Source organism: Eleutherodactylus coqui, chromosome 1 (assembly GCF_035609145.1).
Source record: "Eleutherodactylus coqui strain aEleCoq1 chromosome 1, aEleCoq1.hap1, whole genome shotgun sequence".
In the NCBI taxonomy this organism is placed as follows: Eukaryota; Metazoa; Chordata; class Amphibia; order Anura; family Eleutherodactylidae; genus Eleutherodactylus; species Eleutherodactylus coqui.
The window spans coordinates 87,588,748-87,601,633 of NC_089837.1; the positions used below are offsets into that span (position 1 = coordinate 87,588,748).

At 44.1% G+C, this 12,886-nt stretch overlaps 1 protein-coding gene across 4 annotated transcripts in view; it reads left to right on the plus strand.

Annotated features, from left to right (window-relative positions):
* PPP2R3A (protein phosphatase 2 regulatory subunit B''alpha) overlaps positions 1–12,187 on the plus strand; it is a 160,052-nt gene extending 147,865 nt beyond the window's left edge. For all 4 annotated transcript variants that reach the window (XM_066597985.1, XM_066598002.1, XM_066597993.1 and 1 more), the window contains 8 exons: positions 10–96; positions 791–947; positions 3,737–3,785; positions 5,310–5,399; positions 5,874–6,049; positions 6,219–6,337; positions 8,556–8,662; positions 9,888–12,187. In XM_066597985.1, the coding sequence (XP_066454082.1) occupies positions 10–96; positions 791–947; positions 3,737–3,785; positions 5,310–5,399; positions 5,874–6,049; positions 6,219–6,337; positions 8,556–8,662; positions 9,888–9,984 (882 nt within the window). In that variant the 3' untranslated portion in view covers positions 9,985–12,187. The remainder of the gene's footprint in view (positions 1–9; positions 97–790; positions 948–3,736; positions 3,786–5,309; positions 5,400–5,873; positions 6,050–6,218; positions 6,338–8,555; positions 8,663–9,887) is intronic.
* Positions 12,188–12,886: the final 699 nt, after the last annotated feature.

A 12,886-nucleotide genomic window follows, 5' to 3' on the forward strand; every position in this document is an offset into this window, starting at 1 on the left:
ACCCGGCAGGTCATACAGAGAATATTCTACACGGTGAACAGGTCGTGGTCCGGCAGAATCACATCTACTGAGCTGCGCAGAAGTAACTTCCTGCAGGTAGGTGACACCTAGGGTGTTGGTCCAGAGGTCCCAGGTCCAGAAACGAGAGCACAGGTGCCGGCGTTCAGGAAACTATGGGCTATACTGTGGATTTGCCGCATATTTCACCTTTGGCATAGCAAAGGGTGTGAAATTCGTGGTGAAAAGGACCTTTTAGATCCAAACATTTATCTCACCTCTTGAATCCACAGAAACAATTGACATGTTGCATATTTAAAACCTGCAGCGAATTCTGCGGTGATTGGGTTATAACCACACAGGACTGATTTGCTGTGAAAGATCTGAACAAAATCTGCAACAGCAAATCCTTCACCACGTGATGGGGGCATTTATTATAGAATCTACCCCAGAATTCTGGCATGGAAAAGTAGCACATTTTTGCGCAACCCCTGCCTGCACAAAAAGTTTGCAAAACTTCCTCCCTCCATCGGCTCCACAACTTTTTCAAAAAGTGGGTGGGGCTTGACATCTTTTTTGTTAGAATGGTCCTCTGATAGTAGCAGGACTCCCTATGATCAGTATTGAGAACCCCCAGTAATCCTCTGCATTGAATCTGAAGGTCCTGCAGCAAGTATTCAGTACCTCTGCAGCGTCGTCCTTTGCCCTAAACCAGACAACACCTCTAAGGACTATTGGTCTTTGCTCTGAAACCCAACAATTGGACTTTTTCTCATTTTCTCCTGCTGTGTAGACCTTGGCTTTGCTGGAGGAAGAGGACGACATTAATCAAGTGACAGACTACTTTTCCTACGAGCACTTCTATGTCATCTATTGCAAGTTTTGGGAATTGGACACCGACCATGATCTTTACATTGACCAGAAAGACCTGGCGAGATATAATGACCATGGTGAGTATGTGGAAAAATAGAAGTATACCGCCTGTTCAGGATATATCTCTCCGCACTAAAGCTAATTACATGTGGGTGGTTTTACTGGAGAGGCAATTACTCTGCTGCGGTACCATTTACAGCCCTGTGCTGTTCCAAGCGGCTACGTTGCATCGGTAAGTAAGGTGCTTTCAGATGGAACGATATCGTTCAAACGAGTGAAAGTGAATGATAATGGTTTGGTTTAAACGTGAGCCAATGGCTAAAGACAAACGAGAACCGACCACTTCTCACTCGTCGTCTATTATCTGCAGGAATACAAATCCTCGTTGACTCGTTCTCTTACCGTTCGGATTGAAAAGCGCTTGTTCAGGCTTTCACGTTTATTTATACAGCAAACGTGAATGACTGAACGATTCTCGTTTTGAAGGAGTGAGTTAAAAGAGAAGTAAAGAACCGCTAATCTAACAGTTCACTTAAGGAGCTTTTAAACATGACGACGGCGACATTCAGTCTAAACGTGAACCAACAACTGAATGACTAACGTGAATCGTTCACTTTTCATTCGGAGTTCATTTTCTGTAGTCCTAAAAATCATTGTTGGTTCGTTCGCTAATCATTCGGTTTAACCAGCGCTCATTCAGTCCTTCTCATTCACTTATACAGCTACTGAACGATTTCTCGTTTGAATAAGCCGAGGAGCGCGAATGAATTAACGATGACGTCCCTCACTCGTTCAAACAAGAATCGGCTCGTCCTAAAGGATTTTTAAGAAATCTATTCCTTCAGGCAGACACATCGCGGCTCGTTCAAACGGGAAATGGTCCAGTCTTTCACATTCACAATATAAGTGACTGAGAACAACCGAACGATCGGTATTTAAACCAAATGATGAGTGAACGAGCCAACGATGCCTGCGTAAAATGAATGAAAAACAAATGATTTATGGTTTGATCGTTGGCTGCATTTACATTGAACCATTATTATTCATTTTCGCTCATTTTGATCCATTTTTTGAACAATAATCGTTCCTTGTAAAAGGCCCTTTAGGTCCAAACTTTTATGGCATCTCTTGAAAGGCAGCAGTGTTCCCCTATATGGTAGTAACATACGCTTTTCAGGAAAAATGCCATGTTTTTAGTTATTTTATTTGGAATTATGGGGGGCAAAGACGGACAAAGTCTGATGATGCAGGTCAATGGGGAAATATGAAATGCAGTACATAGGTCATTGGCTGTAATTTTGGTATCTTTCTATACGATCTTCTCCATAGATAAAAACTCTTATGTAAAAAATGTGCCAATAAAAAAAAGTCACCTAAAAATGCCTATAAAAATGCTTCTTCTAGCTTACAAAAGCTTTACGTGCTTTATGACTGTGAGCGCATAATAGTCAATGTTTGATGCATATATCAATTAGCCCCATTCAATCCTGATGCAGCTTCCCCATCAAAAAGTGGCATGTCCCTAACCCTGTCCCCACCCCGCCCCCAAACCCAGAATTTAACTCTATTTGGGGAAAAAAAATCTGTGCATTGCGGTTCAAATGATCGACTTATTTGTTTAAACTTTTTTCCATTAGTATTTAACCCTTTGCAATCCAATTTTGGATTCAGGTTTTCCTAGGGGTCTTTCTCTTTCTGCCATTATACAATGGCGCCACCTGCTGGCTAGAGCCAGTACTGCGGTATTGGACATGCTGGAGAGGCCCCCGACAACAGAGCGGCCAGTAATATACAGTAAGAATTTCTTGCCGGACGTCTTCCGACATCGCAAGCTGTACAGCCTTCAATCAGAATGTCTTTAGACGTCAGACAGTGGATTGGAAAGGGTTAACAGAATAAGTATACAGCAGACTATGTATCAACATATACATAGCCGGCAGGTATCTTCTCAGTGCCTCGGGTGTTCTTTAGTTTAAATGATAGTTCTTTAGCTGTGAGCTTCCTCCTAGTGGAGACCCCCAGGGACCCCGCTGCCGCTTATAATACAAACCCCGTGTCCAATGTCCTGTGGTGTTAGACACTTATTTGGTGCGGAATCTGCACAGATTCTGCAGCACATTACACTGTGTGAAAGCACCTTAGGGTAGGCCATGTTGGGGTATATTCATACAGGGCAGAATTGGTGCAAATTTCCCACAGCAGAAAGTCCACACCAACATCTACTGCGGATCTGCGCAAAAATGTGTGATGTGTAATCGTACCCTAAATCAAGAGTTTACTTCCTTCTGGAGGGGAGCTACAATCTTCTGCAATTAGACGGGACGAGAGTCCTCTAAACCGCTGCACGATCACCGACGTCACCGCTAGGGTCGCTAGTGCTCAGGCAGAGAACACTGCTGGATCGCGGGCTTCCCGCTCAGCGCTTCATTCTATCCAGCGCAGTTTTTTATACTGACAGTCAGCGATAATGTAAACTGAACGACTAGCAAACCATTTCTTTGCATTCACACGAGACGAGTAGAACTCATTTTCATTCCTTTGAACGAATTTTGGGCGATAATCGTCCCGTATGAATGGCCCATAAGTTGGTGGCCACAAAGCTCCTTGTGATAGTTATATAAATGTATGTAGGGTCATAAAAAGGGGTGAAAATAAAATCCAGCAATGGCGTTTGGCTCTATTAGGGAGGGATCCATGTCCCGCTTACACAGACTAGAAGGCTATCTAGAGAAGTGTCCTCACATAGGTGGGCTTTCAGAGTGTCTCGGGGGTGCAGACTGTAGCTTTATATACAGGCGCTGGGATTCTGGTGCAGTATGTAAGTTTTTTCAGTATTTCTTATTTTGATTTTTCATTTCTTTATCAGCTTCTTCAAACAGAATCATAGAACGGATATTTTCTGGAGCCGTTACACGGTAAGATGATAATCGCGTTATAAAGAAACTCTGTGAAACTTTAGATCTTTGCATTTGAGTGCATTGTTTCTGGATTTTAATGTATAGTGGCGCCATGACATACGAGTTTAATCTGTTCCGTGACGGAGCTCTTAAGCCAAAAAACTTGTATGTCAAAGCACTTTTCCCCATTGAAATGTCATTAATGTGTTCCGCATTAATGGCGTTTCAATTCATTTCAATGGGGAAACTAACTACAAGTACAAAAAAAAAAATCAATACTCTCCTACCCCCGTCGTTCTGCGATGATCTGCGGCAATGACCTCATTGAATGGCTGTGATTGGTCAACCCAGCACTGACTTTCATTGGCTGATGCAGCGCTAAGTTAACCAATCCGAGTATTAGCTTGCTGGAGGGCATTCAAGCTCCGCATCCAGAAAGCAATGCTTTGATTGCATGGGGGAGGAAGCGATAGCCTGCAGCAGCACTGCAGACCATCGCGAGGACAAAATGCCGGTGATAGGGGAGTCAGGTTTTTTGACTTGCAAGCAGGCTCGTAACCCGAGTTTTTGCTCGTAAATCAGAACACAAATTCGGGAGAGAGCCTGTTTGCAAGTCAAACTCGCAAGCTGAGGCGCTCGCATCCTGAGGCACCACTGTATTTTAAAATCAAGGGTGTTGGATATCCGCCACTGCAGCCATTTTTTGCTTTCTCTTAAACCCACTTGACTTTGTCTGAAATTCCTTAGAAGCAGGAAGTTTGCTTTTAAAGGAATGCTGCCATCCAATAGTTGGCGCTACAGAGGTATTAGTTCCATCTTCCTAATTTGCGTAAATTACCCAGAGGAGCGTGCTTGGCCTTATAAGTCTCCTTACTCACCTTCTAGATGTCCCCACACCCATTTTGGGGAGAGACTATACCATCCCCTGACCCACTCACCCCTTAGGTGTCTCAACACCCTTTTTTGGGTGCCCTCTTAAGGAGAGATGACACACCTCCTGACCTAAGTCACAGGCCTCTCACCAGCTAAGCCTGAAACCCACTGCACAGTGATGAGGGGCAAACACCCCAAAACAGCTGTCTGTGTATGGGTTCTGGCTTGGTTTCCTATTCCTAATCATTGTTAAGACTTGTTAAAAAGTCACATTGATTTAAAGGAATGCTGCCCTTCAATAGGCGGCGCTGCAGAGGTACTAGTTCCATCTTCCTTAGTCACGTTCATCAGTCACATGGCCTGAGAGAAATTCTGTCCTATTCAAGTGAATGGGACTGAGCTGCTATACCAGGCACAGCTACTATACAATGAACAGCACTGTGCCTGATATGAACTGGTGCGGATTATCCGAGCCCTGGTGTCACTTCAATTAACTGAATGGCGGAAAACCCCTATAAGATCCACATAATTTCAGACACGGCTCATATCTCATATTATCCTTCAGAAGCGATACCTCTTAATTCCAGCAGCTCCGTAGTGTGATATCAATGGTGATCAGTGTGCTGATAACATGCCCTCCCTAGTTAATTGTACGGTGTGTATTCACAGGGGGAATGCTGTCCAGAGGGAGGGCCGGATGAGCTACGCAGAATTTGTCTGGTTCCTGATCTCTGAAGAAGACAAGAAGAACCCCACAAGGTAAGAAGCGGGATCATAATCTGCAATACAACGCAGTTTACGTTTTAGTTTGGCATGTTGCCTGATTTCTGGATCTACAAAGTCCTGCTTAGACAGAAGGAAGGTTTGTGATGCCACATAGTGGCCAAAAGTAGTCATTGCATGTTCATCCGTATGGTCAAACTAAGAGAGTTTCCTATAAACATATGACCCCTCTTTAAAAGGTTTATAGATTGAAAGGGTAAAATACAATTAGCCTTCTATTATTTATGCCATGTCAGTGGATGTGTAGAAGAACTGATGCAACATCCTGGACAAGAAAGATGGCCAAACTGCTTGTCTGACTACCTGGGGCACACTGTGGGTAGTCGGAGAAGCTGGTGCAGCCATCTTGGCTTGTGTAGGCCCGCAGGCCTCTCATGACAAATAATGAAGGCAGAGTTATTTTTTGGACATTGGTCTGATTTCTAAAATGCTTGCGATGTCTTGCTACAGCATCGAGTATTGGTTCCGCTGCATGGACCTGGATGGAGATGGAGTCTTATCCATGTATGAACTGGAATACTTCTATGAAGAGCAGTGTGAGAAGATGGAAACTATGGGCATTGAGCCCTTACCCTTCCAGGATCTGTTGTGCCAACTATTAGACCTAGTAAAACCAGAAGGTGAAGGTACGGAGCGTTCATATTATATGAGAAGCACTGCAGATTGCTGCTTAAATGTAACTTACTAGACCCTGAGCGCTGCGGAGTATGTTGGCGCTATACCAAATAAGGATGATGATTATTAAATATTATGAGAATTTACAATAATGTCGGCTTTTGTCCCTTTCCTTTTTAGGTCGAATCACCTTGAAAGATCTGAAACGCTGTAAAATGGGTCACATATTTTATGACACTTGCTTTAATCTCGAGAAGTACCTGGACCATGAACAAAGAGATCCCTTTGCAGTGCAAAAGGTATTATCACCTAATTACCATATTTCCCCCAAAATGAGACCTACCCTGAAAATAAGACTTGCCCAGATTTTTTTTTCAGGGAGGCTTGAAATATAAGCCCTAGCTTACATAAAAAAGGGAATTAATTACCTAGCATGTTCGGTTGAAGTCCCTCCCACTGCTCTTTAGAGCTTGGCCTCCCACACAAGATCACTTTCTGGTTACGGGATTCGTAAATCCTGTGTCTCCAGGAAGCGATTGCTGTGATTGGTTCTTCGAGCTCTGCTCAGTCAAGCAATGCAGTGCTCGAAAAGCCAATCGGAGCCATCGCCTTGTGGAGGCGGGATGTATGAATCCTGTAACCAGGAAGTGGTCTTCTGTGGGTGGCCGAGGACTGCAGGAAGCCTGCTGGAGCTCTGGAGACCAGCGGGAGGGACACGCACCGAACCTGCTAGGAACGTATAAGACATCCCTGAAAATAAGACCTAGCTTCTCTTTTGGTGTAAAAATCAATATAAGACAGGGTCTTTTTTGGGGGGAAACAAGGTATGTGTTCTCTTCCTCTACTGATGGTGAAGGGCGATCTTTCCTTCATCATACCTGTAGCTTACTAGTGACCAAATTTTGGGATAGTATAATCAATGGGACTTATTTGTTCAAAATATGAAAGTTTGCTGGTGCAAATTACTGGCGCCACAGTTGTCATGTACTTTTTGACACTTTTGGACATTTTTTCCGACTTGTCCGAAAAAGGGGCGTTGACTAAACTGCACCGAAAATTGTGCCAGGATTTTGGCACAACTTTTAACGTAAACTAAACCAACTAATAGGTGGTCAAACTTAGACCAGACCGTCTTAGAATGCACCAGGTTTATCACAGAATGACTAATCTGTCAGTTTTTCAGACTGTCTAGTCTACGTTTGCACTGCCTAACTTTTAGACAGTATTCATAAATAAGGCCCAGTATATCTCGTGACTGAGGAGATAATGATGATTGTGGGTTTGTAAATAGGGTCGATCCTTTGAGCCACATTGAAGAACTGCCTTTGATCAGTTCTGTAATCAGACAGGTTAGGTGCTGGTCCATTATTGTTTAGACCAGTGTTTTCCCACCTGTTTTTGGCTCACAGCACCCCTCGTGGCACCCTTGTAGAAGAAAAAAGAAGGCTTAAAAATACAAAAACGCTAAGAAAAATTCTCCCAGCCTACCATTACGTCGAGGCCCCATCACTGCTGTAGACTGACAGACCCCAAATCTACTATTTAGAATCTACCATCTACGGCCGCTTCCGCAGTATTTTGGTCCGTATTTTGCTTCAGTGTTTGTAAGCCAAAATAGAAGTGGCTTCAAAATATGGAAGACGGGCAAATCCTCCCATAATAGTGTCTCTCTCTGTCGGTTCTTCTGGTACTGACTGATGCAAAATACCAACCAAATACTGCAGTGCAGCTAAAGGCTCCTTTCACATTGCGCTGTTCTGTCCGTTTGTAGCTCCATCTCAGATTTCCGTCTTTTATGCAGAGAACTGCCGGAGGATGGAATCGCAGAGTTCATTATGTGCGACAGAGACTTCTTTATCCCTGTTAGCCTGATAGCAAATCGTTGGACGCTCTTCTATCCAACTCAGAAGAGTGACCAATACGGAAACCGAGTGAAACGGAGACAAAAGAGGTCTCCTGTATTGAACCCTATGGTTCTGTCCTGGTTTCCATCCCCAAGCAGTTTTCTGCAGTAAAGACGAAAACTTTAGCCAGACCCGGTACTGGATAGAATGAGAGGACTGATTCACGCTGGGTACATTCAGTAGTGGCTTTGACAGCACGCAGCAAGGGAACAGTGGGGAAGGTAAGTGTAGTCACCTCCCGGGACTCCTATGAGCTCAGAAGTTTAGCTTACGGAGTTCAAAGTTGCTGACTAATTCCCTGTAAGCTCTTACAGACAGGCAATAAATAGTAACATAGTTATGGGTTTACCCAACATAGTCTCAAGATGAGGCCTGGAGCTGAGGGTTGTGATAACATGTAGGACAGCTTTCACCTGTACTATTGTATAGTAGGAGCTGCCATTGTACAGATAAATATGTCCGCCACACTGATGGTTTAGACATCTGCCCGGCTACAAAGGGCTTCAAAGGAAAGCATTTGTAAAGATTTCGCCAAGATTTTGGAAAAGCTCTATGTACCGTACAATATTCTACACTCCTGCTCAGACCCGGCACCTTCTCTATCTCTGTACAGGATGTCGACAGTGAAACACCCGAGCCGTCAGACTGGGACAGATACGCAGCTGAAGAATACGAGATCCTCGTCGCTGAGGAAACGGCCACTGAGCATTTACAAGAGGGGTGAGTCCCTGATATTTGACAGTCACCAAGGGTTGGTTTTAAAGAAGTGTAAAAAAATAAATAAATAAATAGGCAGTCTTTGCTTACTAGGTGCCCTCAGGTGGGTAATACAAAAACACATCTGATGGGTGGCATCCTCAAGCTCCATGCTGATAGGGTGACCACCAATGGTTGTAGGTTGCCTGCCTTGCTGATATTATATTGACCCTGTAGCACTTGTCCATATTTATCCTCTCATCTACATGTTTTTGATATATCTGTCTACACTATCCTACCAAACGTCACGTGTCCTAAGCCATGCTACATAAGCTGTAGACCCTTGGAGGTGTCGGCCATAGTTTGTGATAGGAACTGCATGCTATTGGATATACGGGTTGTACAGCTGCCCACAAGCCGTCCATCATGAAGCACATTGTATCTGCCTGTCTGCAATGGTTCAAGCAGCGTCACTATTAGACAGTTGAGCAATGGAAGAATGTTTTATGGAGTGACAAATTATGCTACTCCATCTCCCTATCAGAGATACCTGGGTGTGGAGGATGGTGGTGAACACCTTTTATCCAAGTCTGTTGTGCCAACAGTTCATAACGGAACCTCCCCGTACTTGTCTGGGGGTGTTTTATGTGGCATGGTATCGGTCCGTTGGTTGTGGTGGTAAGAACCACTAACAGAGGTGTGCTCTGACATTCTAGACAATAATGTCCTGCTGACAACGCGGTAATACTCTGGGAATGGCCAGCCATACTTCCAACAAGACAACGTACCTCGTCACAAACCCAACACTGTTTTGCGTTGGTTTGAGACCATGGATGTTCTACAATGGGACTGGCTGCACAGAGTCCCAACCTGAATCCTACAGAACATCTTTAAGACAAACTGGACCGTCTGGTCAGGAAATATAAACAGTGTCCATTTTCTTTGAGAGAACTCGCCAGATATTTGCAGGGTGAATGGAGAGAAATACCAGCTGAGGGTTACCAGACGTGGTTATGCCATGGAGAGTATCTGATGTCATTAGAGCCAAAGGAGCCCCACTAAGTATTAACCTAAGTAAATAAATACTACTTTTGATTATTGCTCAGGTGTCCAATGACTTTTGGTAGGATAGTCCTACGTGCTTTAGACAACGGTCTAGGTTTGGTGAATGTAAGGCACCTTGATTTATGTGCTTCTGCTTTGAAGTTTCACGAGGCACTTATCATTAGGGAATGTGTTGTGTTCCCAGGTCATTCGAGGAGGACTACGATGGAGACGAAATAATTTCTGCTCCCGAAATCAACAATAAGATGGATAAATTGGTTATCTCCGACCTGACGGCGTGAGCCTGCACCCACATCCTTCACTGGACAATCAGACTGACCAGTATTTATGGACTGAGCCCTGGTCACGAGGAGACTTTCAGGGGGGAAATAATATATAAATATATTTTTTATGATTATTTTGTGAAGAGAATTGCTTTGTTTTGTAAAAAGCTCTATGACATAAGTTCTGCCTTTATTTTACTGCATTGTGTGTGTGAGTGCACAAGTTTGCTGTCAGATGAACAAAAGCCATTTATGTGCAATATGTCTTAAAGAAGGAGCCTCGTGTGCCCTCGTTAGTGCCGAGGACGAATGGTTACCCAGCGCAACCAATCAGACTCCAGTATTAATTTTCTAACCTGCACTAGAAGGATGAAAGCTGGAAAGTGATTGGCTGCGATGGGTAACTGCCCTAGTGAGGATACATGAGGGCCTGTGCGCTCATTGTAGAGAAGTGACCTGATGTAATTGTATTTAATCACTGCCTTTACCCACCCCGTATCTGTACACTGCCGCCACCTAGAGCCAAAGCTCCGCTGTCCATAAATCAGAGGAACCTCTATTAGATAAATCCTATATGTAACCAGGAGCTAAGAAGCACGAAGTCCAGTATCTCTATTTATCCTTTATCATGTGTATAGTTCATACCCAGCGCTATATGATGTAAATACGTGTAAGAGGAACACAATGGAATAATCAATTATTACAGGGATTGCTTATAATGAAGAGCCTGGCAAAGCATTCTGGGACATGGAAGTCCACCGCTACTAAAAAAAAACAAAAAAAAAAAAACAGTATACACATGTAGCAGAGTTGAGCTAGTCGGCTCAATGAGTTCATCAATGGACTTATTGTTTTGATATCATCTATTCACCATCATATGGTTGGTCCTCATCAGACAACCCTTTTTGAAAAACTAAAAAAAACCTGTCTTGACCCACCCCCAAAAAAAGAAGGAATAAAAATTTTTGAAAGGTGCTCAGTGTGGTGGAAAAACATTAAAATGCCCCCCCAATCCCCAGTTGCTTCTGTTCCAACAACGCCCGGTCTGCTCTATAGTATAGCAATGACGTCCCAACAATGGGATATGTGACCGCTGTAGCCAATCACAGGTTTACTTGGGTTGGTGATTAGCTGCAGCGGTCATCTAACCCTGAGCTGAGACAATGTTGCCGCTGCAGTCGAAGGTAGTGGAGGAACGGGCTCTGTTGGATCTGGAGCAGCAGTGGGGTCAGGTGCGTATGGGGGCTCCTACACAAGCCAACTATCGGCCCAAATGAGTGATTTCCAGCAGTAGTTGTCCTGTGTTACCATAAGACCCAACAGGGCACTGATCAAGAAACCAGTCGCTTTGTTTCAGCTCACTGGAAGAACAACCAGTGTGCGACTTCTTGCTTAGTGTAAACAGGAGGCGCTCATCTATAAACTGCCTGTTCATAGTGAATGGAGGCGGGTGGCTGATAGATCTCTGATGCGCTCCACCTCCATTCACCAAATGACTATCGCTCCTGTGTGAAAGCAGAGAAGTGGGATGGATGGCTCTCTGGTGCTTCTGTGCCCGACAGTCGTCTTGTATGAAAGTTTCCTTAGGACTTTTTTTTCCACCATAGTGAGTTTTTAGGAGAAAATGCTTGTGTAATGATGCAGGAGCTACTCTTCTCACTGCCTTTTTGCTCTGGACATGGGGTTGGGGGTCACTGACACATATCACTTATTCCTTAACTTGCCCCCAAAGTTTCTGTAACATGACTGATTAAAACCTCATGTGCTTGGAAGTCTGTGTAGGAAATAATCTATCTGCTATCGCTGACAAAGTCGGCTCTGCTACATTTAAATGGTAAAACACTAGTAAGAAAGTGCAGGGTTAAAGAAGTCTATGCAGCCGTAGCAAACTAGTGAATGTGCTGTGTATATGTCTTCTCCGGTATATAAGGCTATAGTCTCCATCCTGCAGTTACACCCATCAGGGCGTCCCAGAATGCTCCGCCACTAGAAAAAAATGTACCTTTCAGATGAATAAATGCGGCCCCTGTGTATAAAGCACTTTTAGGGCATTTCATGTTGTCCGTTCATCCAATAGCATCTCTCTTGCCTTGTCTGTTACTTCTGTTGTTTGATCCTTCCTGGATGTGCCTTCACTCTTTGTAGACAAATATATCAATTCAGAGTTTTTAGTTTTGTAAGTAGTGTATATATTAAAAGTGAGTGTTACCTCCTGCTGGTAGTGCTGTATGACCGAGTATCACTTACCCCGTTCCGGGGGGCGCCACCTTGGATCTGTCTGCGTGTTGGCAGCGATCATGTGAAGCTGCATAAACTGGACCATTCTCAGAAATGGGTTTGTACGTATGGTCTCCCAACAAACACCCCCAATCTCAACCTTCAGTTTTTAGATAAAAGTTAAAGGGGTTGTCCAGGTGCCAAATATTCATGGCCTATATGCACAATAGGCTTTCAATAATAGAGCGGCCCAGGTCAGTCAATCGGTTGTTTGCGGGGTCAGTGTGTTTATACAATGACCTGATTTCTGCCAGAAGCAGACCGCTCTGTTCCTACAGCAGTGCCCAGGGTCGGAATTGTAGGCTGTTCCCATTCACTTCAGTGCGAGCTGGGCCTGCAATACCAAGCATGGCCACACCAATGAGAACGGAGCTATCTGCTTCCTGCAGATATCAGCTCAGTGCACAAGCAGTCCTTAACAAATGAGCAGGGTGTTGGACCCGATGAGACAGGAGGTCCCTTCCAACTCTACCATTCTATGAACGGACCCCCATCAATCTAGTATTGATGACCTATCTTGATGTTAGGCCAGCAGTAGTTTACAACTGGACGATCCCTTTAATTTTCACATTTTGAGGTTCTGATATTAACCAGTACCAACAAATCAGCCAATGTGATATACTGCCAAGATCCTATTGACGGC